General features: G+C 44.3%; 1 protein-coding gene across 5 annotated transcripts in view; it reads right to left on the reverse strand.

Annotated features, from left to right (window-relative positions):
- IQSEC2 (IQ motif and Sec7 domain ArfGEF 2) overlaps nt 1-27,967 on the reverse strand; it is a 171,472-nt gene that overhangs the window by 94,108 nt on the left and 49,397 nt on the right. The window contains exon 1 of one of the 5 annotated variants that reach the window (XM_066613971.1): nt 3,241-3,336. The exons of 3 other annotated variants lie outside the window; for them this stretch is intronic. In XM_066613971.1, the coding sequence (XP_066470068.1) occupies nt 3,241-3,254 (14 nt within the window). In that variant the 5' untranslated portion in view covers nt 3,255-3,336. Of the gene's footprint in view, nt 1-3,240; nt 3,337-27,967 lie in introns of those variants that run through there. One more of the 5 variants, XM_066613972.1, reaches the window with a different exon arrangement.

Here is a 27,967-nt window from a genome sequence, read left to right on the forward strand (position 1 = left end):
ACTTCTGAAAGGAATTCAAGAGTTCCATGTCCAGAATCTATTTTTAAATAGATTCAGAAAAAGAATCCCTGTGAATGCGTTTTAGTCACATGGAGCAAAACATCAGCCAAACATCACACACTCATATTAGGGACTGACATCTCCAGTTTTCCAGGGTGCATTTTCCAGGCAGGCGTAAGACCAGTGACATCTTTTTTATGGAAATTAAGCACAGGATCTACAAATCTGAGGGTAATCATCAGCCTAACAGGATTCTCAATCCACCTGTACCATTCCCACTTCTAGAGGTTCAACTCCATTCCTTTTCACATTAGGGGGGGGAAATGATCCTTCCCACCCATTTGCTTCCCTGTGCAAATACATTCGGGATACTGAAAGAGTCCTGAGAATCTATGCTTTCCCCCAGCCCAATGTTCCTGAAAGGCCTCCTGCAGCTGCCCTAGACAGCCCATGTAGAGTAGTGGCTATTAATAACACTACTGTACATTTAAAAGTCATTCTTGATGCTGTCCTTACAACAACACTGTAAAGCAGGGTTGAAATCCTCTATTCTGGACCCCCACTTTACAATGGGTTCATTTTACAAGAGATGCTCTGTAGTAAAAGGTTCACTAGACAATAAGTTATTCGCTCTACAATAGGCTGCCAACAGAAACTCAAGGGTGATAGATACACCAAATAGTAGGGATGGGAACTCAGGTCCAGTGTTTCAAGTCCATGTTGTGAAAATCAGTGTTTTTTGCTGACTCATGGAGACCAAAGTCACCTGCACCAATGTCTTGGACAGACTCGAGTCTAAAGCCACTTGACTTGGCACTGATTTCCCACGCATGCGCACTGGAGTCTGTGTCTGGGTGTGCTTGCTTACTTATTTCAGTGTGGAGCCTCGTGGAGCCATCATTCAGACTGGGCAAGCAGCAGGGAAGTTCCTGCCAGGATGCAGTATAGGTTTAATGTTTTGCTTTTGCATCAGGTAGGAGGGCAGAAGGCAGGAATGGGCTCTCTTGCCTATCAATAAAGGAACCAGTGGTCATTGGAAGAAGGATGGGTGGTCTGATTTTTTTCTTTGGATGAGGGTAGGCAGGCAGAAGGAGGAGTCCATGGGCGTTCTGGCCTTGGAATTGGCTGGAGAAGCCCAGGGAGGCAGTTCACAGTGATCATGCATTCTAACCACACAGCTGGCTCCTGTGTGCTTCAACAGCATAGCTAGAAGGGGTGCAAACTGCCCTAACATAGTCCATGGAAAAGCACCACAGCTGCCCTGCCTACTTAAACCCTAGGAGGCTCTCCTTACAGCCAAGAAAGGAGGTATAAGGAGAGCCTCCTCAGTTGTAGGCAAGCTGGACAGCTGCAGTGCTTTTCCACAAACAATGACGGGGCAGTCATGCCTCACCCATTCTGAAGGGGAGGGGTCCACATACACACCTGGTGAGGCTCCATGCAACATGTAATGCTTTGCAAGCCAAGGTGAGGCTCCCTGCAAAACTCAGTGCTTTGCAACCCCTCTAGCTATGCTACCGGTGGGCCCAGTTGTTATTTGGGAGGAGGAAGCCTCATTGAATGACCAGCACAACTGGGACTAGTTCTGAGTAGAGCTACAAATGATTGGGTCGTTCTGGTAAACCCTGCATGACCCTCATCCTTCTTGCCCCTTCTGACTCTCTTGCAGTCTGTCCTACCCTTTCCACCTTGTTTACAGATGGGATGGGACAGCAAGGGAGCATTTAAAGAGAACTCTGACATACACACCCCAGCATCAGCCTTGCTTTTCCCCCCCCCACGGCTGGTTTTTTAAAAGAATCAACTTGAGACTTTTCAAGTCACAAAACACTCTGGGCAACTTGGGAAGTCCACCCATTATGATGTGTTTTTGAGTTGAGATGCAGAAGGCGGATACTCAGGACTCAACTCAAGTTGCACCTGACTTGCTCATCCCTGCCAAATAACGATGTGAATGCAAGCATTTGGTAACATCTCAGCAACCAGCAACATATATGCCTCATTTTTACCATTGTGTCTGGTATATAGAGGGAGAATACAGACAATGCCTGTATATTATACTGTATAATATACAATTATAATGCCATTGTACAAAACTATGGTAAGGCCACACCTGGAGTATTGTGTCCAGGTCTGGTCACCACATCTCAAAAAAGACATAGTGGAAATAGAAAAGGTGCAAAAGAGAGCGACTAAGATGATTACGGGGCTGGGGCACCTTCCTTATGAAGAAAGACTATGGCGTTTGGGCCTCTTCAGCCTAGAAAAGAGGGGGGACATGATTGAGACATACAAAATTATGCAGGGGATGGACAGAGTGGATAGGGAGATGCTCTTTACACTCTCACATAACACCAAAACCAGGGGACATCCACTAAAATTGAGTGTTGGGAGCGTTGGAACAGACAAAAGAAAATATTTCTTTACTCAGCGTGTGGTTGGTCTGTGGAACTCCTTGCCACAGGATGTGGTGATGGCATCTGGCCTGGACACCTTTAAAAGGGATTTGGACAAGTTTCTGGAGGAAAAATCCATTACAGGTTACAAGTCATGATGTGTATGCGCAACCTCCTGATTTTAGAAATGGGCTATGTCAGAATGCCAGATGCAAGGAAGGGCACCAGGATGCAGGTCTCTTGTTATCTGGTGTGCTCCCTGGGGCATTTGGTGGGCCGCTGTGAGATACAGGAAGCTGGACTAGATGGGCCTATGGCCTGATCCAGTGGGGCTGTTCTTATGTTCTTATGCACATCCACCCATAGCAAACCCACAAAAGATACAGCACCCCCTAACTGAGGGAGATGGAGTTCCTACAGTTCTCTCTAGACTAGGCATACAACAGAACGCACGCAAGCAAATCCCCATCAGCCACCAAACCCTTGTTTACATGTACACAGCAAGAGTGCACCCGCAGGGTCTCTGGCCAGCTAAGGCACACCTAATCCATATTATGGGATTCGGAACATGCGCTCTTGTTAAAGAACGTCAGAAGCAGCTGGATCAGATCCCAGAGCCACTTACCCAGCGCTCTGTGCAAGAATCCAGGCAATCGCCAGCTCTTTCCTACCCATCCCGGACCCAACTGTACAGTGTCTGTCCAGTCACCACAATCTCCTCCTGGCTGCAAACATGCATGATCCCCAGTCATCTCTATGCATTCTGAACCCACTACCCTCTCATCCCAATTATGATGGACTCCTCAGAGTCCGCCTTCGCAAGAAGCAGGAAGGGGCCACTCACAGATCAAACTCCATAACTGGGTGTCTCTTCCTCCGCTTGCAAACTTCTCTCCTTTCACGCTTGTCCTATGCAGTTGTTCAAGGGGAGGGGGGCTTCCCTACCCACCCCTATGGCCTCAGGGTACGAAAACACAGGGCGTAACCCCTCCCCGCTGAGCACCTTAGACGGAAATCAAGCGGACAAGGCGGGTTGGGGAATAAGGAAGAGGGCAGGCAGTGTCTGAGTTAACCTGTAAAATGCCGATTTACTGTTAATCACCTTGAAGTTTCAGATGAAAATCAGGAAATTTATGGGGAGCAGATGGAAATAGGTACAGACACCTCCAAGGTAAGCGCCCAGCACTTCTTTTTAGCTAATCACTCTTTTTTTAAAAAAAAAAAAATCCGTTTTATTAAACAATTTGAGAAAGTGGTTTCTTCAGCATATATCAAATTTTACTCTAGAAAACATGGAAACACAAATATAATATGTAGTATAACACCTGAGCCAGCAGGAAACTATTAATTACAATTTAAATAAACAAAAAAAACAAATACAGAACCCCCTATTTTCCCCACACCCAGCAGGAAACAATCACAGTTGGTGTTGCAATGTAATGCATGCTCCATAAATAAAACAATGCAAAGAATCCTACACGTTTCTGGCTTAGAGTAATTTTTACCATGCTTATTTGCATATGAAAAGGCGGGCAGTCAAATGTTCAAACACTGATTTCTCTGATAAAGTCATGTTGCATTTTGAACTTGCTTGGTAAATTTATGCATAATTGCAAAATTTCTGTGGTGGGAGGGAAGTGAGAGAGGAAAGCCTGCCCTCCCCCTCAGCTGCCCAAACAAACAAAAACACAGCCTGCTGTTGTGCCTTTAACAGTAGCTTGAGCTACAGAAATCAGTAGGGAATGCTTTTCATCTGATAGAGAGAAACCTTATCAGTGTTAATGTCTGTAGAATGAGCTGTGGGCACAACACAGGGGCAGGCTGAAAAACTGGCAACCCTGCCCATTAGATCTCACTCCCATTCCAGAGCTGGTGAAAGAACAGAGAAATTCTGACTCTCTCAGCTTCTACCTAGACAGACCACGTCATATCCAATTCAGAGAAATGTACATGGCTTCAGATTTCCCAGTACTGTTCAAACACTGTTCTCAAAAGTGGGCAGGGAATCCAGACATCTCAGTTTAATTTTCAATCTACCTTCCTAGCCTATCCTACAAGATGAGCTGAATCCCTGGTGCAGTCTGCTTCCATTACAGGGACCTGGCAGAAGCCTGGACCTTGGGAGTTTGTCTCCTGTGACTTCCAAAGCGGGAATGGGATGAACGGCTTGAGCTGGAAACAATCAACAGGAAAGGAGGTGCCAAAATGCAGATTCTGCAGAATTCATACTCAGAACAAATACTTAAGTGTACAGGTTTTTGCTGTGGCCTGGAATTTGCAACTACAAATTAAACTTCCTGGCTAATAGCTTTAGTTGAGCATCATCACCGAGGAAGCTCTCATGCACAAGTTGTATTGAAATGGATTGCACAGAAACTCATAGTGGATTTGTACCTTTATCATGCAGTTACTATTCAGTTGTGTTAAAATCTACATGTCTTTCTTTACACTAACGGCTAACCCATCTGTTGCAAGGAAATTGTGTTTTTCCAGAACACATACCAATCATGTTGTGGTGTGAAGAAAATGTACAGTACTTTTCCCCTTTACCTAGCCCTCTTACTCCTTTGTAAGATGGACTGCACTTATTACAGACTCCTTCTGTCATCTGGAAAGGCCTCAATTATCTTGCCCTATTTTGTTAGTTTGTATCAATTTTTAAGGACTTCTTCTCCACCAACATTTGATCATGTGCCATATGCAACAGTATATAACAACTAACACATAGTGCAAACTTATCCTATGGAAATATACAGAGGTGCTTCCTGGCTTGTAGGAAAGTGTACCTGTATTTTGAAGATAACCATTTTCAAACTCTTTCACAGGGGGTCACAGACCATAGAGAAATTACTGGTTCACATTTGGTATTATGATACCATGAACCCATTGAGCATTTAGCACAAATTGAGTGAACCAATTTCTTTTGTCTTCCTTGGGTCATATGTTTGATGTTATTGAGGAGAGGACGAAAGAACAGGAAGTGCCACATCAGAAGGAAAGGTGCACTGCTTATGGGATGCATCTTTGTAAAAGGAAGCAGAGATGATATACCTACCTTTGAGAAGGAAGTGGTATCTAGTATTCTGCAGCGGGAGCCAAGATCCATGGGCTTCCCCTTCCTACTAGGTAATGTCAAGCAAAACAGCAAACTCACCCTGCCCCATGCAATCAAATTGATGCATCCTTGTGAGAAGTTCCTCCACTTAGAACAGAACACACACTAGAGGGCAGTGCCCACTGCACAGAATAGCCCACTCCTGACAAATTTCCAGGCTGCATTTCCCTGCCTTTCCCCCATGCCTAATTTAAACAATAAGAGACAAGGCCAAGTCTCTAGATGTTATGGCTCTAGCCCTAAGAAACCCCCCCCCCCATTTGACATTTTGGAATTGGTTTTTGCCAAGTGGAAAGGGCTGCTCTGCACATGCTGAAATACACCCATCACTTACTTCACCTACCCTGTGTCTAGAAGTGTTTGAAAATGGTGTTATTTACCTTACTTTGAAGTAAGCCCATTGTGTTCAGTAAGACTTAGGCTGTAATCCTCTCTTATTCATCAGAAACAAACACCTGTACCTATGTCATATAGAGCACTGCTTCCCTTCACTGTTGTGATTTCTCAGACAAGTCAAATCAAGATGGGCTGGGCTGGCTGTAGCTAGGGGAACAGCCAAACCCACTGCCCTCAGTTCACCAGGTGAATGGGTAGGATGCAGAGAGAACATTGCTTTCCCAGTGGAGGGCAGAAAGGTTCTGAGCTGTATGGCTTAGTGTAAGAGTCCTGCATCAAACAGGATAGCATTTTTCCCCCCATCTGTACTAATACAGTCAAAACTTCCCCTCTGAGGATAAGCGGCATTTAAGAACTTAGACTTTTCCACCAGCCCTGCCTCCCTGCTTCTGACCAATGGAGAGTAGGGGGAAGGGACAGGGTTTCCAGCTATGTCTTGTTTTTGGAGTTTCTGAGGCATTGCTGCCTCCTGGTGGCAGAATGACAAAACTGCCCATAGAAAGAGAAGCAGGAAAGTTCATGCAACTGTTCTGGGACTGGAATACCTTAACTCATTTTTTGTCCAGTACCACACATGCAAGTGTGATTTTCTCCATAGTACATCCTGTTGGCACAGCTACAGTCACAGAAACTGTTTTTGTGAAAGCAGGGCAGGAGGTCTGGTCTAGAGGGTAGAGCCTCTGTTAGCCTGAAGATAACGGCAGCTCCCTGAACGGCTGAGAATGGAGACCTTGAAGCAGCTGACAAAACCAAGCTGAGTGATTCCACCTGCTCTTGGTGTGAGCAAGAAGCGTCTTGGCTGCCCTCCATGTGAGAGATGGAGCTGCTTGTCAGCCTGCGTGGGAGAACTGGAGGCCAGAAGTGAGACCAAACCAGGAAGATCCATCCTGAAATGTTGGTTCTTGAAAGAGAGAACCTCTATGATTGTAAAAATCCCCTTGAGGGATTTAGAAATGCCTGCCTATGTAAACCGCCTTGAATAAAGTCAGAGGAGTAATCCGATGACCAGAAAGGCGGTATATAAATACCTTGTTGTTGTTGTTGTTATTTAAAGTAGAAAAGGTTTATTAAATAACTTTCTTGCCACCTCAGCATGAGCACACAGTTGAGAGAACAGTGGTTTGCTTAAGGCTTCACCATGAGTCGAGTGCTGAGCTGAGATGTGACCCAGCTCACATTCAATCCACAGGGAATGTGCCATGTTTTGTACAGCATTTAGGACTCATGGCACTAATAGATGGTAACAAACAGCAAATATTGTGAGCAAGGGAAATGCATTGTTTTCCCTTACTGTTGATTTATTTGTGACTGACAAGAGAGTATTGTAGTGAGACACTTGGATCATAAGCCCATTCAGATCAAAGGGCTTAAGCATGCCTTGCTTTGTTGGACTTCCAGCTGTGCTAGTCTGTTTCAAGGAAAAACAACAACAAAGAATCTTGTGACACTTTAAGACAGTGTTTCTCAAACTGTGAGTTGGGGCCTCCTAGGTGGGTCACATAGCACCTAGCTCAGCCACCACTGAAAATACAGAGTATAGAACTACTGGGCAGGATGGGCTCTTGATGGTTGTATTGGATTGTGGCATTAGCCTGGGTTCGTGTGAAAGTAGCTGCCCCACCATTACCCACAGCCACTGCTACCCTTTCTTTCTTTCTTTCTTTCTTTCTTTCTTTCTTTCTTTCTTTCTTTCTTTCTTTCTTTCTTTCTCATTCACATACATAAATTTTCCTACACCACAGACCAGGTCATGACATTCTCAGCATTACTCTGTATTTCCCACATCTGTCACATTGTGATGTGCTCACACAAAGTCTTAATGTGGTGCATTTGTTAACACAAGAATGTAACACACGCGCACTAATTCCATTTATATCCTGCCCTCTAGGGAGCTAAGAACAGCATTTCAGCCTCACAACAGTCTTCCTCCTCATGAAGAAGGATCAGCTGAGAGGAAATATATTCGGCACTGCTCCAAAATCATGTTCAGAAAAGGCATGATATACCAAGAAACAGATATACCACCCTCTTCACATTACACATGCATTCATCTTAAGATTTGGTTGTGTAAATTTGTTGCATTTAAAAACTATGACGAAACATACTTCAAACCAACCAGTCTAGTACTAGAACTGGATCTGCAACCTTAGACTCTACAAGAGGTCTCACAATTATTGATTTATTTTAGCTGGATTATTTGGGTCAGGAATTGGCAACCCTATTTCCCAAAGATGCTGGAATACATAACTAGTTGGCACAGCTCTGGTGCTCAAGGGAGACTTTATAATGAAGTTGCAGGTTCTGATATATTAAAGCCAGCAGGAACCATATGGTCTGGTCCATGAGGCATCAGAGGCCATTTGCTTTGTCCTCAATTATTTTGAAAATGAGCCCAGGTTCCCAGAATGGCTGTTCATAGTGACCAGGGCCATATTTGCTCTAAAAGCTTGAAGAAGGCTAGGTATTACCATGGTATTTGCAGTCTTCATGTGGTTTCAGAGGCCCTGAGCCCTGCAATAGAGGCACCTGAGACAAATGCCCAAGACTCAGAAAAACATATTTTCATAGAATCATAGAGTTGGAAGGGACTCACAATGCCATCTAGTCTAACCCCCTGCCTGTAGCAAGAAATCCACCTAGAGCATCTCCAGTAGGTGCCTGACAAGTCTCTGAAGATCTCCAGTGAGGGAGAATCCACCAACTCCCTCACCAATCTAATCCACTGCCAAACTGCCCTTACTATCAAGATTTCTTCCTGATGTCCCATTTGATCTAGTTCTAATCTCTGAGGCAATTGAGAACAAATTATTCCCTTCTTCCATATGACAACCCTTCAGGTATTTGAAGAGTGCAATCATATCCCCTCTCAGCCTTCTCTTCTCCAGGCTGGACATAACAAATTCCCCGACCTATCTTTTCCTCATAGGGCTTGTTCTCCAGTCCTTTGATCAGCCTCATTTCTCTTATCTTAACCCACATCTTTCTTAAAGTGAGTTGCCCAGAATTGGACACAGTACTCCAGGTGACATCTGACTGTTGCAGAGCAAAGCTGAACCACAAATTCTTGCAAACTTGGAAGTCCACCAGGATAGAAAGCAATACAAACTACTGTACTGCAAATTGTATTTGATCAGTTGATCCAATAAATCAAACACAAATTAAATTATTTATTGGGAGTGGGGTGGGGTGTCTGCTCTCACACTGAATGCCCAGGGCATGTGACAAAATTCTAAAAAGAAACAAACATCAGTTGAAGACAGGAACCCCAGGCCTACTCCTTTATGGCCATAAAATGCTCACCTTTTATTTTGTCTCTATGCATGTTAACTCAGAAATACATTGCACTGGGTTCAACAAGACTTACTTCCAGGTAAATTTGCAAAGAATTATAATCTTAACCTAATGTGAGGAAATACTGTCTCTTGGGTAGCCCTTGGGAATGATGGTGGCCTAGTCATAGCATATGCTCCAAGGTTCACAGTTTGCCTCATGTTGAACCAGATGCTTCTTTTCAGCTCAGGTCCTTTGAAATATATATTTATAATATATCAATTTAATTCATTCATTCATTCATTCATTACATTTCTAGCCTGCCTTTCTCTCCAAACGGTCCCAAGGCAGCTTACAAAAGTATGGGGAAATACAATAAACATAAAAATCATCATAAAAACATAAATTACATTAAAAATCTTTCACAAATTTAAAACATCATTTAAAAAGCAATAAAATATTAATTCAGTAAAAAGAGCAGCAGCAATCTTATAAAAGTTCCAATCCTGTAAAAGTCAGAATGTTAAAAAGATGTTAAAAAGGCCAGGAACTCAGAAGGCTTGTCTAAGAAGAAATGTCTTCAGGCCCTGCTGGAAGGTTTCGAGGGAGGGAGCAGTTTGTAAATCTAGAGGGAGGGAGTTCCATAATGTTGGTGCCACTACTGAGAAAGCCCTATTTCTTGCTGCTGCCCCATGCACCTCCCTGGGCAGAGGCACTTGTAAGAGGCCTTCTCTGATGACCTGAGGGGACAAGCCAGGTTATATGGAAGTTGGTTGTTTCTCAGATACCCTGGCCCCGAACCATAATATCTGACCTTAAAGGTCAAAACCAGCACCTGTAATTGGGCCTGGAAACAAATGGGCAGCCAGTACAGCCATTGGAGAAGTGGCCTGACAGAGTCGATCCACCTACCTCCAGTGAGTCATGGGCTGCCACATTTTGCACTAATTGCAGTTTCTGAATTGTCTTCAAGGGCAGCCCCATGTACAGCATATTACAATAATCTAACCTCAATGTCACTGTGACATGGATCACCACGGCCAGGTCAGCACAGTCCAAGTATGACTGCAGCTGGCACACCAGCTGAAACTGGGCAAAGACTCCCCTGGCCACAGCTAATGGAAATCCAGGAGCAGCTGTGAGTCCCATTAGACCCCCAAGCTGTGGACCTGATCCTTCAGGGGGAGTGCAACCCCATTCAGTGCAGGAAAATACTCTAGCACCTGTATTGTGCTTGCCATGCATTCCGAACCAGGAGTACCTATGTTTTGTCTGGATTTAATCTCAGTTTATTAGCCCTCATCCAGGTCCCAGCCACCTCCAAACAGCGGCCCAAGGCCTCAACAGCCACCTTGGAATGTGGTGGAAAGGAGAGACAGAGCTGGGTATCATCAGCATACTGGTGGGACCCCACTCCAAATCCCCGGAGTGGGGATTTGGATGACATCTCCCAAAGGTTTCAAGTAGGTGCAGTCACATACCATCAAGTCACATACCATCAAGTATATTAAAAAAAAAATATTGAAATGAATGGGGACCCAACCGAAATTGGCTTGCAACCCACCTAGTGGGTCCCAACCCATGGTTAAGATAAGTACTAGGTATTCTTTACCATGGTATGGATTTGTCTAATCCAGGGGTGTAAAACATAAGGTCGGTCTGTGGAACTCCTTGCCACAGGATGTGGTGCTGGCGTCTACCCTAGACGCCTTTAAAAGGGGATTGGACAAGTTTCTGGAGGAAAAATCCATTACGGGGTACAAGCCATGATGTGTATGCGCAACCTCCTGATTTTAGAAATGGGTTATGTCAGAAAGCCAGATGCAAGGGAGGGCACCAGGATGAGGTCTCTTGTTATCTGGTGTGCTCCCTGGGGCATTTGGTGGGCCGCTGTGAGATACAGGAAGCTGGACTAGATGGGCCTATGGCCTGATCCAGTGGGGCTGTTCTTATGTTCTTATGTTCTTATAAGGCTTGTAAGCCAAATGCCACACCCAGAAGGAATTTTTTTGCCCCCCCCCTTATAAGTGGCTCTCCCAACTTGATGATTGGGCTCAGTGGCGTCGCTAGGGGGATGCGGGTGGTGCAGGCTGCACTGGGTGATGCGCAAGGGGGGTGAGGTGCACTGGGGGGGTGACGCGCTAAAATCATGGTGGTTAGGAATAATACCATCATGTTATATACCGTTGGATGTGGAATTTCCAACAGAATGCAATGAAAAAAAAACCAGAGTGAAATATCTCCTTTCTACCAAAAGTTATGGCCAAAAAACCAGAAAACAAAAAATGCATGGAGCCCTATAAAAAATGAAACCGAGCCATATCGTGCGTTTACTCGTGGGTAGGTGAACTTGCCTTAGTCCATCGGAAAGGGCAGTCTGAGAGGAATCTAATGACACCAGAATGGTCCTGATCCAATGAATGCAGCCCCCCAAAAACACCCGAGAAGGAGGCCCCTCCCTCCAAGCTGATGAATGTATTGAGCCCTATGGAAAGCAAAACTAAGGGTGCAATCCTAACCCCTTATGTCAGTGCTTTCCAGCACTGGCATAGCGGTGCCAATGGGACATGTGCTGCATCCTGCAGTTGGGTGTCACTCATGGAGGCCTCCTCAAAGTAAGGGAATGTTTGTTCCCTTACTTCAGAGCTGCATTGCCCTTATATCAGTGCTGGAAAGCACTGGCATAAGGGGTTAGGATTGTGCCCTAAGCCACATAGCCATGTTTACTTGTGCCTTGGCTTATGGTCAGGTCAGGCAAAGGGGAATGTGAGGCCACCAGAATGGTCCCCATCTGATAGGACTAGAGCTCAACAAATGCTCCAGAAGGCAGCCTCCCCCCTCCCAATAAAAAGGATAAAAACAGATTTCAGCTGGTAAGGTGAACTTTTTTCTTTTTTAGGCTTGCAAAGCCAAGTGGATCCTGACAGTGATGTGGTTTAGACATAAAGAACTTAAATTGAACTGGGCGCTGGGTAGGGCTGAAAATCTTACTGATTTTTTTGGAGGGGGGTGTATTGCAGGCAGGCTACAGAGAAAATTCACTTGGTGGAACAGAACTGGCTTCCCCCTTTTTAATTATTTGTTTTACTTTCATTTATTTATAATTATTTATTTTAATTTGCTTTATGATGTCACTTCTGGTGGGTCCTGGACAGATTGTCATTCTAAAAAGTGGGTCCTAGTGCTAAAAGTTTGAGAATTGCTGCAATAAGGTATTAGTAAGTTGACACCCTGGGGTGTGTGTGTGTGTGTGACACCACTAGTGACCAAAATCACTAAAATTTTGTCTGTAAGAATAATAGCATCATGTTATATATCAATCAATGTGTAATTTCTTGCAGAATGCAATGAAACAAACCACATTGAAATATCTTTGTTCTATCAAAAGGTATAGCCAAAAAACCAGTGGGGGTGGGACAAAGGTACATCACCATGCCCACCACCTGGAGTGTTGCCCAGCCCACTGCATGGGGTGACACACCGGCCCCCCGCACTGGGTGATGCAAATCCTAGTGACGCCACATATCTTGAAGATATAAACAAGATTTGCACATTTTCTTTTCTGTCATTTGCAGCTAATGAATTTCTATGAGAGAACAAAGAGCTGACTTCTGGCCATCATCCTGCTTAAGTCATTTCCGCCCAACGTTGCATAAATGCAACAGGGACCAAATGTGTACACTTGTGGGTCAGGCAAAAATGGGTTAATTAATGCTGGCACCTCCTGTTTAACCATGTCACTTCTAGCGTTCAGCACCATGAATGCTAACTTTAGCCTTCATAACCTCTGTATGAAACGAGTTTGACATTCCTGGTCTAATCCTTTTAAAAGCCAACTAAACACGTGGCTATCATCATTATATACTTTATTTCTACAAGTCTAAATACTCCTGTATGTACTTTACACAGAGTAAAAAGTCAAGTCCCTTTCAGAGGTTCACAACCTAACTACAGATAAGACCCCAGAAAGTAGAAAAGGGACAGAAAGTGCAGAGTATGTGCAGTTATGTTGTATAATTTATAAAGCATAGTGCCCTCATCAGGGCCTCTGAGAAGAATTTTACCTGGGGGTACAAAATTTATTTGGGGCCCCTTTGCAAAGGGGTGTGTGTGAAACAGAGGAGGGGAGGGTGGTGACAGGTGAGCAGAATAGGGGCAAAGCAGAACAGAGTGAGGGGAGGGGAGAGACAGCCGGAAAAGTCTTTGGAGCCCAGGTCTACCCACCAATGTGGCATCAGTAGTGTCCCCAGCATCCCATATGGGCAACAAACCTGAGTAGACAGGAAAATGTCAGATCCCAGGAAATTTCTGGGCCCCCTCCTTCGGCTCCTGGACCCCCCTTTTTGCCCTGGGCACAGGTACAAATTACCCCCTTTACCCCCCTCTCCTAGGCCCTGGCCCTCATAATAGCAGATAGTCATTACAACCTGTTGGAAGGTTTTTGTGTTGTGTTATTAGAAAACATCTAAAGATGCAAGAGGACTCTGTACAGATAACAATCCACAGACAGTCCTGCAGGTGATGTCTAGTCTCTACCGGCTAGACATATAATCCAAGCTCCTACTCCCAGGGAAAGTGATAGACAGAGCCCCAGATGGATTCTGGGGCTGGTTGATGTCACAAATGTCAATCTACAGAGGTGGCCCTTCAGTCATTAGATATGTGTGGCAAGTTGGCTACTAAGCCTTGCTGTGGGAAATTCATGTATTTGAGCTCATTTGCAAGACTGTTGCCAAAGCGAAACCTGCTTTGAATATAGATGCAGTGCTGTTTCACAATTAGAAATTTTTGTTATATAACAAGAATACGCACATCATGGAATCCATGGCTATTTTTGCTCTTGCAAGTGGCCAAAATTAGAGTGAACACTTGATAATACCATTTGAGCATAAAACATATAGTTTCTATTGCGTTTCCCATAATCCTTTGTTTTATACCGTTTGTGGTTTTAAGATTAGTAGATCTGCTTTGTTTGATTAGTAGATCTGCTTTGTTTGAACACAGTTTATTGTACTTTTTAAATATATCTGACTTTTTATGATTACTAAGACTTTATTCCTACACATTATTGTTCTTTTGTATTGTTATTGCACTTGCTACTCTTAAGGGTCTTATTAAAGCTAACATACTATCATTAACTCATTCATTTAAATATCACGCCAGCACTACTCAAATGTATTAATCACAGAGAATGTATAAAATAGTCACATTGGAGCAGACTCAATGTCTTTCTACTCAGAATCTTGTCCCTGAGGGCTGCTTTTCACATCCTGGATGTGAAAGGATGGAGTTTATGGAAAATCACTTCCATGTAGGTAACAACTCTCAGGTGTATGCCATCATTTGTAATGATCATACTCTGTTTTCCTGCATGCATATGTCATGGGAAGGACTAATAACAGATTGAAGCAAGTTGAATTAAAGGCAACAACCCATTTGTCAGGGGCTCCTAACTCAATGATGCAGGGAAAAGAGATAATGTCACGTCACAATAAACAAGTGGAAGATAGGGTTCAATCTAGCCCCAGAAAGTTTCCTATCTTGCTCCCAATGCAGATCTCAGTTTCAAGGATTCCCTTCTTTATGAGCCACCTTAGCAAACTTCCTCTGCATGAGTTGAGTCAAATGACAATGACAATGGATAAAAATGTTTTAAAATTGATTAAAATATTGATTTGGAATAAAAACACATAACACTGCTTTCAGCCCCCCCTTTTTAGGATAACACCGCGATCCCCCCCAAATAAAACCCTTTTAGACTGCCTCTAGTAATGACCCTTTACTCTCTTTTTACCCCCTCCAGCAAAATTCCTCTCTCACACCCCATCTTCTCTCTCCAGTCCCTCTGCCTTGGTTTGGGTGTGGCTTAATGGTTATGGGGAGCATTCCAGAAAAGCAAGAGACAGACTTTGAACCCAATTCCACAGGGAAAAACCGCAGTGAAATGTGAATGACCCCAGACAGCCAGTAGTATGTGGCTGACAACAACCTGGAATTTCACTAAGTTTGGGCTATATCACTTCAGGTTGCAGGAAAGGAATAGTATAGCTAGAGGTGTTTGTTTCCAGTGCATAAGATAAGATTACAGTCCAAGTCTTACTGAAAACAGTGGGCTTACTTCTGAGTAAAATTAATACCACCATTTTCAAACAGTTATACCATATAGCTCAGGAATTTTCAAACCTTTTCATCTCATAGCACACTGACAAGGTGCTAAAATTGTCACAGCACACATTGGTTTTTGAAAATTGACAAGACACACTGCACTGTCAGTGGGGGGTCTCTCATCACCCATGGCCCTGTTAATCAATGACCCAAAATCCCCCAGCACACCTGTGGACCATTTGGGGCACACCAATGTGCTGCAGCACAGTGGTCAAAAATTGCTGGCATAGCTGAACTAAATGGGGAAAAAAAATCCCTTACAGAGCCTTCTCCTTAACATGTTAGAAGCCTTCTCTCTAGCATTGAGTTTTCATTGAGGAGGGATTTTTTCTCTCTCTTATGAAGGATCTCTCAGTCATGTGAGGGCTCGACCCTCATCTAAAGTTGCATATAGCCTCTGCGCTTTGAACTCACAAACAAGCCAGGTCTCCCAATCACACATCACTGTTGGGGGCTAAAAGTGTATGAACAGCTGCATTTAGGCTTTTGGGGGGAAAAGACCCATCCTTGCTTAGTATAATTACTTGTGAGCACAGGAAAGAGACATCCCTCTCCCTGGTCACACACTGAGACCCCAATCAGGAACTGCAAGAAGAAGTAATTGGAGAGGAGAACTGCCTGTTCTTTAGTCAATGACAATAATAACCAGGTAGGCCCCTTTGCCAGCTTGGGTAGCACTCTTGCTAAAATAATCTTTCATTTTCAGTTGCCTTAATCCACAGACTTTCATATGCAGGAGCAGAAGGGTCTACACTTCTGCGTGTAAACTTCTAAATATATACTCACCAGGTAGATGATTCACATGGGGGGGGGAGAGAATGTGTGTCTGTGTACAGGATGCTAATATAGGGGGGCCAAGTAGGGGGCCAAGTTCAAAAAGTGGAAAAATACTGTCTGCCTTATGGGCAGGAATTAGGTTGCTTCACTCTGCAAGAGGTATTGCAGTGCAAATCAAACCATCTGTGACTTGCTTCTGCATGCTTGGATATTAACTACAATTGAGCTGAGATTCACTCAAGCACTTTTCACAACTAGATGTTGTTTTTTTGGCAGGAAATAGTTTATTTGCTTACTGACTGACTGACTACATTTATTAGTCATTTCTTCACAAATAATCAAAACACTGTACAACAATAATAACATTATAAATTACAAACCAAACTGCAAACAACAATTATCCAGATAAAACCAATTCAATACTAAAAATCACCAAAACAGAAAAAATCAACAGCAGCACCAAAAGTCTCAGAATCTCATCAAATGCCCCCAAAGGCCTGACAGAACAAGGTGAGTTTTAACCAACTTTCTAAAGGCAAGCAAATATAATGCATTGTGGGTTGATCTAGGGAGGCATTATTGAAGTGCCACCACAGAAAAGGCCTTGCTCTTAGTGTCACAGTATATCTATTTTTCATGTGTATTTCTGTGTAATTCTGTGTGATCTCAGTGTTTCTCTGCAGCATTTCTGTTAAACTTTGCAGAGGCAGTCAGGCAACAGTGAGCAAGAATTGCAAAGAGAAGAGAAGGTAAGGGTCAGAGTTGGTGGTCCTTGGTAAGATCAGATAGTTATTAATCAGAATAATTAGTTTTTTATTGTTTGGGGGCTTGTCTTCTTCATACTGTACTTTGTATTATAAGCATTCAAATCTCACAGCAGAAGCTCTTAGGGCTGCGGTTTTCAAACTCTCCGGGAGTTTGAAACCCGCAATAAGTCTTTGCGGGGGGGAGGCAGCGACACGATCCCCAGGATCGCATCGCTCAGGGGGCTGCAGGGACTGGGGCGCACCCTCCAGTCCCTGCAGCAGCCGTCCCTGTGTGCAGGGAGCCCCGCGCAAGCACCTGCAGGGCGTCCCAGGTCAGGGAAAGGGAGAGTGGAGCGATCTGCTCTGCCTCCACAGAAGCGGAAGCGAGTGCAATTGCCCCACTCTCCCTTTCCCTAACCAGGGGCGCCCTGCAGGCACTCGCGCAGGGCTCCCCGCACACAGGGACGGCTACTGCAGGGTGCACCCCAGTCCCTGCAGCCCCATCAGAAGGGAAAGCGGAGCAATCGTGCTCCGCTTCCGGTTCTGCAGAGAGGGGCTCAATTGCTCCGCTTTCACTTTTCCTGACCTGGGGAGCCCTGCCGAAGGTTGCGCAAGGCTTCCCGCACCCCTGGGAGGCTGCCTTCCCCCTGTCTCCTGGCTGCCCCCGCCCCTTAAGGGGGCAGAGGCCAGGACCCACAGGCTAGGGTGTTGCGACGCCCCAGTTTGAATACCACTGTCTTAGGGGGACAAGGGAACAATGCATGCTTAAGACTCCACTGCATCTCAGCGCCATCTGCTGGCCATCTGTATTATTTTTCACTAATCTGTGGGTTTGCAGGAAATTAAACCCCTTTTCTGCCAAATTCGATTCTTCTTACTTTTTCCCTTCATTCATTTGGTTCTGTTATCCCCTTTTTCTTTTATTAGCATTTTAATAAACTTTTACGTTGCATGCTGAGTCTGCCTGATTCCTGGTAATGGAGGCTCAATATTGTTCTAGGAGGGGATGCTGCCTAGCCTGATGGCAGCAGATTCCATATACCATGGCTTTTTTCCAGTAAACTATGCATCCAAACAGGAAAGAGAGGGGAAGGGGAATGGAGTGAGCATGCTGACCACTAAGTGCTGGATCAGCATGCAATCACTGGCAGCCCCTCTCTTGACCCTGGCACCTGCATTATCACTGTCCATGCCTTTTTCACAGATGGAACTTGCAGCAAAACCACATCTGATAATCTCAAATGCCAGCAGGATTACTTGGGAGAAGGTACTCCCTAAAGTACACTGATTCCATGTCTTTCCAGTTACTTTTTTCACTGATTAAACAAAACAGCTCGGGCCTTTGAGGGGAAAACAACACACACATTCTGAAATATCAGCAATATAGATTTCAAGTGACTGCTAAACCATTCTGAAGAGGAAATACAGGAAAAGGAACAGGTAGGCACAGGCAACTTTCCACCACTTTGAACATTAATAAAAAAAATTACACACCATTCTGGTTAAACATTGTTCTCAAAACAGTAAGTAAGCCAACCACTCCTTAAAATGAGGGAGGGTCCCAAGTACTTCCTTCTAACCAAGTTGTATGCTTTTGATTTTCAAAGAAACCATGTTTCTAGCCCTCATATTACAAAGACCACTTTAGACACAGTAACAGTTGCACAAATCCACAGAATAATGCTGAAGCAAATGTATATCCAAGGCTCAGGAAGTGGTACAGAGCAAGGCTCTGGGAAGGTCTCCTTGTGAAGTACAGAGTTCAGTTCTGAGCATCACAACTCAAAAAGGATGCTGATCAATTGAAAAGGATTCAGAGAAGAGCTGCACAGATGACAAATGTCTAGAAGACAAATCGCATGAGGACAGGCTGGAGGAAATTGGCCTGTTTAGCCCAGAGGAAAGACTAAAAGGGGATCTGTTGAAAGATTTTGAATATGTGGTAGAACGTCAGGAAGAAGAGGAAGGGCTGTTCTCACGGTATCCACTAAGAACAGGACACAAAGCAACAGACTTAAGTGTGGCCCAACGGACGCTGAATCTTGCGAGCCCGACTGCTATGGCCTTTTATTCTATGGCCTTGGGCAAGTCACTCTCTGCCAGACTCAGTTCCCCATCTGCAAAATGAGAACAGCAATGATCTTGTTGTGAGGGTAAATATCAAGTGCTTTGCAAATTTTTAAAAGTTCTATATAATCTCTCTCTCTCTCTCTAAAATAATCAATACCCAACATTCTTTCTCTCTGTCACATTGTGAGCTATCATGCACCAACCATGTTAAGGACACAAAATACAGGAGGGACTGGAGGCAATAGGGTGAGAAATTTGATAGGGGAAGGGGCTGAATGGGGAAGGGACTGAAGCAAGGTAGGTGGGAGGAGTTAGGGGCAGGAAACAAATAGCTGGAGGGACAAAGGCTAGAAACCCTCCCAACACCTACACTGTTCTGTGAACTTCTGAAAACTTTTACACATGTGTGTGCATGTGCATACATACGTACATCTACCTGTTCAGACAAATAACTATAATGCACATGCTAGAAAAATTCTTGCAAAATTAGGAAAAAATTCTCCAAAAACATTTGTTTAAAATAGAGTTAGGAATAGAATGATTTGCCTGGAGAGATACTGAAATGCCCTTCCTTACAGAAATTTTCCTTACACTGTAGTATTCACACTTGGCAGTACATGCTGTGCTAAAACCCAGTTTCAGGTACTGTAGTTGACTTAAGTCTTGAATTGGGGCCTCCAGCAACCAGAAGCTGCAGCCCCACCCAGATAATGGTCAGAAATCAGACTGCTCTTCATCAACCCAGTCAGGATCAGGTGACCCGAGAACCGATAGGGGCCTGGCTGGTCCCATGTAACTATTGCTTCAAACTTGGTTCTTCTGCCTAAGCAACTCATCTCAGGCTCCTGTGCCTTGCCTCAGGAATCCAACCATCTGCCTGACCTAACTAGATACCTGTCCCTCCTCCTTCCTTCCCTGAAACTCTACTTGCAGTCTCTGAACCTGGCTGAGGTCTGTCAGATCATGGAGTGGTTGCATAAATGCTTATCACAGGGCATGAGGATTGCTGCCTTCTCCACCCAGATACCAGGCACTGCCCTTGGAATTTTAAGAGGGAGAAAAGGCAGGAGTGGTTCCTCCTACATCTGCAGTCTTGCTTCCTCCCTTTCCTGAACCTGCTGTGGTGAGCAGGTCTCTAGGTGTATTGCACACATTGCATGAGGGATCTGAGTGGGCGAGAGGACTGTGGACAGAACTGGCAGTAGGATCCATGCCTGCTTTTCCTCCCATTTCAGCTGGAGATGTAAAAGAAAATGACTGCCCAGGATAAGAAGTGGCAATCCTTCATGGCGCCTGCTACTGTGTGGCACGCCAGCCATCTGAGCTCTGACCATGTGGTTAAGCCCAATGTTTCCAGCTCTCCACATCCACTCTTTGGTATGCATTCCTAGTACACAAAACAATTGTCATTCAGTGTGCAAAACCAGAGAGCTGGCCAGAAATACAGAATGCTGTATGTAGTCTGAAATACAGAAAGATGGAGTATGGTGTCCTCCTCCCTGCCCTTCATAAATGACACACCTGAAAGGGGCACTTCATCCTGTTTATACAAAATAGCCATCCAGGGCCAGAGTTTGTTATGCTACTCTGCTTTAGAGGAGGTTTAAAAATGCGTTTGTAAGATAGACAGTGCCACCGTTTAGAATGCCCTCGGTTATTAATTCCCCCACTTTTGAAGTACATGAGGCTTTGTAAGTGAGCAGCAAACTGTAACAGTGTTACTTAGCAACCTGAGCTGGCTTTTGAAACAGAGTTGTTGGTGGATAAATAACACGGTGTTCATGTTCATGCGTGCCCAAAAGAAAGCACGTGTATATTTCACGAGCGGGGCTTCCTAGGCTTCTTGTAGGCCCCTGCTGGGTACAGTCTACCTGGAAGTTCTCCTGTATAAACCACGTTACGGTGAATAGCACCTGCATAGAAGACATCCATGATGCATTGCACCCATTATGCAAGAACATAAAGTATGCATTTTGGAGTGAGAAAATGAGTGAAGTATGGCATTTATAGCCTATTATGCAGACAATTTCTGTGGGTGTGAAACTGAATCTAGTCTGAAAGGCGCAACAATATTACTAGTCTTGAAAATTAAGCCCATAAAAGTTGCTGGCCTACAGAAATGTTTCACTGGCCTGCCAGGCCAAAAGCTTACAAATCACTTGCTTTGATTCTTCCAAGAATCAAAAAGAAAAGGGAGGGGGGCAAGAAGAAAAATAACACTTCTAGGTTACAAGATATTCCCTGCTCGGTCACCTTCAGATTACTATCATTTGCCATCAGCTGAGGGTCTTTCAACAAGACTTGTATTCCAAATGTGCGCTACAAGAGTGTTTCCACACTGAACCCAAGCAACATTCTACCATACTCTGACAGCTGATGGTGTGGTAAAAAAATGTCTACATCAGCCTGGAGTAATTTTGTTTTCTGTATGAGTTCATTATATTAATGACTACTATGTTGTCTATATTAATAGTTATATTAATGACTAATCCAATTCTATTATATGCTGCATGCTATGGGGGGATCAGGAAACTTGGGAGGGGAAAGGAAAAACATTTTCTTCCATAAGCTCCATGACCGCCAATGGGTCTTCTCAAAACTGTGCCAGCTCTTTAGTGCTGCAAGGAGCAAAGAAGGCATGTTGGCTTGCTCCAGAGGGGATAGCATCTTGCGCAAGTCACCTGTGCCAGGTACCACACCCTCCCACCATTGACACACCCCAGCCCTCCCCTCTGCCATGTGTGACGTTTTCTCTGCCATCTGCAGCGGCAGTCCAGAAGCATGCAGCTTTTGGAAGGCATTTTGCAATACCATAAAGGTAAGGCCCTATACGATTGGGCCATGAGTCACCTGAGGGTAAGTTTATATAGTAACTTTTTACAGAGAAACATCACTACATGGTGATTTTCCCCTGTAATCCTTTTGTGGTTCCTCCTTCTTATAAGTGTATTTCTGCACGTTCAAAACAAGTTACAACAACGTTTAAAGTTAATATCGGAAAATGAGTATTTCACATAATTGTATGTAGATTACATCACAAGGGGCATGTTTGTAAGAAGTAGCAGCTATGGAATAATTAGGGGGATTCCAGAACAGCCGTTATTCCATTATAAAAAATTGCCTGAGGAACTGGTGTGGTTCACAATTTGACAATGTTTGTAGTTCAGTGTGGGCTTTTTCTCCTTTCCAATTCTATTTTTCCCCCACACAAAAGATTGCATCTTATTAAAGAGGCATAAGTATTTTGAGCTATTCAACTTTATGGTTCCTGTCTTGCTTGTGGCTACTGTAATCTGTTATTGAACATCTGTGCATTTCTTTTTTTTAAAAATGTGTTTTTTAACTGCAAATTTACATCATCACACGTGCCAGTACAAACTTCCTACTGAGTCCTCTCTAGGCAGGTGTGCTTCATTGATTGCATGCAGCCATTCCTGATAATGCAAAAACCTACCTCACATATAGTCGTTCAGTGGAACACTCCTTTCCAGGTCCCCAGTGTACAATGCACTCATGCTTTTGCTGGCATAGCCTGGGGCCTTGAGAAGAGCAGGTCACTGGATGACTCTCTCTGAGGCAAGAGAGCTGAGAGGTTATCAGGAACTGTGGTGTAAGCAAAAATGTGTGTGTGTTTTTTTTTAAAGGGTTTAAAAATCTATATTCTTAAATATTATTCCATTGCACAAATTGATGGTAAGGTCACACCTGGAGTATTGTATCCAGTTGTGGTCGCCACATCTCAAAAAGGATATAGTGGAAATGGAAAAAGTGCAGAAGAGAGCAACCAAAATGATTACTGGACTGGTGCACCTCTCTCATGAGGAAAGGCAACAGCATCTGGGGCTCTTCAGATTAGAAAAGAGGTGCCTGAGGGGGGACATGATACATACAAAATTATGTAAGGATGGTTACAATGGATAGAGAGATGCTCTTTTTCCTCTCACATAACACAGAACCAGGGGACATCCCTTAAAACTGAGTGTTAGGAAAATTAGGACAGACAAAAAAAAATATTTATTTACCCAGCGTGTAATTAATCTGTGGAACTCCTTGTCACAGGAAGTGGTGATGGCATTTCACCTATATGCCTTTAAGGGGGGGAATTGGACAAATTTCTGGAGGAAAAATTCATCGTGGGTTACAAGTCATGATACGTATGTGCCAGCTCCTGATTTCAGAAGCAGACGACCTCAGAATGCCAGGTGCAGGGGAAGGCACCAGGACCCAGGTTGTGTCTTGCTGTCTTGTGTGCTCCCTGAAGCATTTGATGGACCACTGTGAGATACAGGAAGCTGAACTAGATGGGCCTTTGGCCTGATCCTGTGGGGCTCTTCTCATGTTCTTATGTCATGTTAAAAATATATATAACTATAGGCGACTACCTACAATATACAAACAAGGATATGAAGCTGGTGGAGAGGGTTTTCTCTTCTTATGCCTTTATAAAAATTAAATATAGAAGTGAATGCAGTTCCAGATTTAACACTGTATCTTACATCAGTTGAACCCGATTTCAGAAACATCATGAACCTCAAAACAAGCTCAAGGATCACACTGAACATTTGTTATGTATAAAATATTTGTTGTGTGTTTTAAAAAAATTATTCCACTGCCTTTTAATCCCATTACTGCACCAGTTATTTTCAGTTACAACACATAAATTTGAAATAACAGCAACGATATTGATTATTTTTGCTAATTAATTAATTTTGCTAATATGAGGGTGCCCAGCCTGGGCCTCCTAAGGAGCAGGGGTCTCCTCAAGAGCAGGGGAGCCGAGTGAGTACAGCAAGGATCTCATAAGGTGCCCAGCAGGTGTAGGAAGAGGTTGCTCCTCCTTGAGCTCTGGCTTTGGGAGGGCAGCAAGGGGAAGCGCAAGCAACCCTGGTCCCGTCCCTAAACCTTTACCTGGCCCAGAAGGGGTTGGAAAGGCCCCTCTAGTTGGAGCGACTGGCTTCTAGACTCCTAGCTGACCCCAAGGAAGAGGGGAGACCCCCCCAAAGCTGGGTTCGCGTGAGGCACCCTTGGGAGTCCCCTGCCAGGCCCCTGACAACCCAAGGGGGGCCTGGGGAAACCTGCGGCCAGCAGACACCCTGGTCACCAACAACTGCTGCCCTATCCTGAGGGGAACCAGCTCCTTGGGCCAGCAAGGCCTGCTGCCAGCAGCCGCATCTCCATCCAAGGCAGCAGACCAGACCAGAGGTGCAGAGACCCCAAAGTCGAGCCTCTACTCTGTCAGACACTCCCACCTGAAAATACTTCTTGGGTGGCAGTGGCCCACCGGCCCTGGGCACTCCAGCCAAAGGATGTCTCAAAGGGGAGGGAATCCCCCATGTTCCCTCGTGCAAAGACTGAGGCACTACTCATACTAAGGACTAGTACCGGGGTTCCTGTAAAGCAACAAGACCATGATGTATGTAAAAGCCCTAACCGGATTAATCCATTTCTGCAGACCACTTTCACTGGCTCCTCATCTCTTTCCGTGTTGGGGTACGTCAACAACGACCCATACCAGCTCATCAGAAGCTCCACCCCCTGGCACAGCCCAGGGGATGGACACGACAGAGGGGTACAGTTTATGGAAATGGGCTACTAAGGGGTACAGAAGTGAAAAAATATTGGGAACCACTGGTGTAGTGGTTAGAAAGCTAGGTTAGGGTTAAAACACCGCCAGCCATGAGGCTCAGTGGATGATGTTGGATCAATCATTATCTCTCAGTCTAACCCTACCTTACAGATTGGGAGGATAAAATCAGGATCAGAAGCATCACATAATGTCCCCTCTGAAGAAGAGCAGGTTATCTGAGGGACTGCCTTCCCCCATACATTCCAGCCTGCTCTCTTAGGTCTTCTGAGGGGGTCTCATTCAAGTGCCGCCTTAATCCCAAATTAGAGGGATGACAGCAGAGGGGTGAGCTTTCTCTGTAGTGATGTTCCAACTATGGAATTCCCTATAGGGGGAAATATGAACTACCCCCTCCCTCATGGTCTTTTGGCAAGGGCTCAAAACATTTTTGTTCCTCTTGTATTTGTGTGACGTGTTGTTTGTCTGCCCCTGTGCCTCTTCAGCAGTCCTTTGATTATTAATAGTTGCCCTCCTCCAATTATTTTTCCCTTATTGTGATTTTATTTTTTTTAATATATTGTTGTATATTTTAATCTGAACCATAAGCCGCCTTGGGCATTTGCTTTGGCATAAGAAAGGCAGGATGAAAATCACTTAAACAAACAAACAAACAAACAAACAAAATAGTCTGGCACAAAGTTGGAAAAAATGCCATGCTGACATAGCTTGGTTTCCTGCACAACTCCACCAGCAGACAGCCAAAACAGGGGGATTGAGGCATGAGGAAGGAGGGACATGAAAGAGTTGAGGAGAAATCTACATATAGCATATCCTAACACTCCCTTCAGTCAGGCACACTCCCATGCCAGAAAATGCTCCAGCAACAACAGAGCGGGTATAGGTATGTGTAACCCCATAAGAAACAATGTGAAAGGAAAAAAAGAGCAGAAAAGTGCACTTCCTGCCACCCCTGCCCCACCCACTCCCATGCTTTATGACAGAGCATGGGATACAGACTACATTTGGCAGCCAATCATACTACACCAGCTAAAGCCATACCCCCCACCACCAGGGAGACCACACCTCAGATGGTGTGCAGCATGGGACTTCTACAGCATGGGACTTCTTTATAAATATGACCCAATAAGGCATGTACTACACTTACTATTCTGCAATCAATAATAATTGTTTACTTGCTACATCATGGAGAAACAGTGTATTGCCCAGTAGCTGCCAGTTCTTGCGACTGTAAAGTTCTGGGTGTTCAAGTCTCCAAGTGAATTGTCTTGTTCAGTGTCCTTATGGAAATTCTTAATTCCACAGTTGCTCTCCTAAGCAAAAACAAACTCTGTAGTATCAAAGATGTGGTCTGCATGACAAAGGCTCTGGATTATGTTCCTGGGTAGTATAAAGGCTCTATTTAATTACAAACATGCATTTTTTAAATGTTGCAGTATATAAACCAATTAGTATGCATTTTTCCAGGAAATGCAGAAACTAGCTTCAGTTGGAAACTGCTTTAAACCAAGACAATTTAAACTGGCCCTTTTTTTCTTGATGATCTACCCTGTAGGGCCCACTATAGCATACCCAGGGCTGGCAGAGTAGAAAGAAGGTTCAGGAGAACTGACTATTCAAAAGAATGTCAATGGGTATCCCTGCTGGCAGGGAGGTGTTGAACTGTGCCCACTGTTTATTTTATCTGCTAGTTTCTAATCCTGGGTACTTCATCAGTCCATCTTAACCCATTTCTGCCCAGCCCACAGGTATACACATTTGATCCCTATTCTGTATATGTTGGGCAGAAATGTTTTAAAGCCCCCCCCCCTTTGCTTTTGTGCAAACAAAGCAATTGTGAACATTTCATGTGTTGTCTGCAGCCCTAGTGCTGTCTCTTTTTTTAATTGTATGAATGCACGAATACAGAATCTATTAGTATAACGTTAACCTTTCTCTCTCTCCCTTTTCAGCACTGCTCAGAGCTTCATATCTAGCTGTGCAATAGTTTAGGTCAGAAAGACCTAGATGCATCAAGCACTCTGGGATGATGTCCAATACTTGCATCAGCATTGATATGGAAAGAACAGATCTAGACCAAAAGGAGGTTTTGGACCCCCCCCCCCCCAATCAGGTTTGAGGGCACTGAACAATCTGTGGAGTCCTTGTATTCTGCTTCCTACTGTATGTGAATTCTAAGTAATGTAATGACCTCTGCTTTTCTTAGAATTCAGTGATGAAGTAATTCATTTCCATGTCAAGCAAATCTTTCTGGAATATACAATAAATGCCCCAAAACAGACAAGCTCTTATTCCACACTAACAGCCCAACCCTATGCCCTGCCGCAAGGTACTGCAGTGTCAAAATGACCACTGCTGAATCCTGTGGGGTTGGGGCAGCTGCTGGAGTCTCCTCAGGGTAAGGGAACAAATATTCCCTTACGATCCCAGGCAGCCCCAATGGGTCTCCTTGGAGCTGAGCCAGCTCTTGAGCTGGTGCAGAACCAAAAGCCCATGTAGGGCTCCATGGTTCAGGAAGGGGCATAGGATACAGCAGCAGCCTCTACCACTGCCCACATGCCCCTCCTGGGCCCAATCTTCCTTCCGGCCCACCCTCCCCCTGCTCAGTTCTTGATGCCCAGTGCGCACGTACATGCACACTTATGTTGTATAGTTTATTCTGCCTGTGTAGTCAAGCAAGCTTTCAGAGAACTGAAGCCCTTCCCTCAGTTCACACCCAGTTGCTCTGATTTCTCCAGGATTTACCCAATTTTATGAACACACCTTCATACCTACAAGTGCTAGAAATTTGCTTTAAAAAATAAATACGAGATTGTTAGGATGCTGATATGAAAGTTCACTCTTATGATGTAACAATGGGCATAAAAATACACATGCCTGCATAAAGAAAACAGACAAATACGTTTTCAGGGTATATCCATGTCAGTCATGTCAGTTGCTGTGTTCACACCTGCAGTTTATACTCATAGGATCAGTTTAGCTTTACAGGAGCTGCTCATGGGAGACTGCAGTGGTTACTTCCGTGAACAGTGTGTAATTAACAGGAGATTTTTTTTTTCCTCCACAGAAATCACTGCTGGGATCTTCCATGAGTGGATCCTCCAACACTGCACTTCTTGTACAAGTAAAGAGCTTGTGTGAGCAGCTACTTGCACAGAAAAACCCTGCAAAATATCCGCTGAAGTGGCTCAGTAAGGGGAACACAAGGAGAGTTACAACTCCCTGCTTTATAGAGAATGGCAGAGAACACATCTGGTAGTAGGGAAATTTTCTTTAACTGTAAAGAAAAATGTCACCTTTACCACACATAGGATCTATCACTATTTTTGTGAAAGTCAAGGACAGCAATGCTGCCAAGTTACAACTATCTCTCTCTGTCACTCACACACACACAAGCACACACACAAGTTGCCCCAGGTATGTGGAGTTGGATCACATTAATATTGCT

Source organism: Tiliqua scincoides, chromosome 2 (assembly GCF_035046505.1).
Source record: "Tiliqua scincoides isolate rTilSci1 chromosome 2, rTilSci1.hap2, whole genome shotgun sequence".
In the NCBI taxonomy this organism is placed as follows: Eukaryota; Metazoa; Chordata; class Lepidosauria; order Squamata; family Scincidae; genus Tiliqua; species Tiliqua scincoides.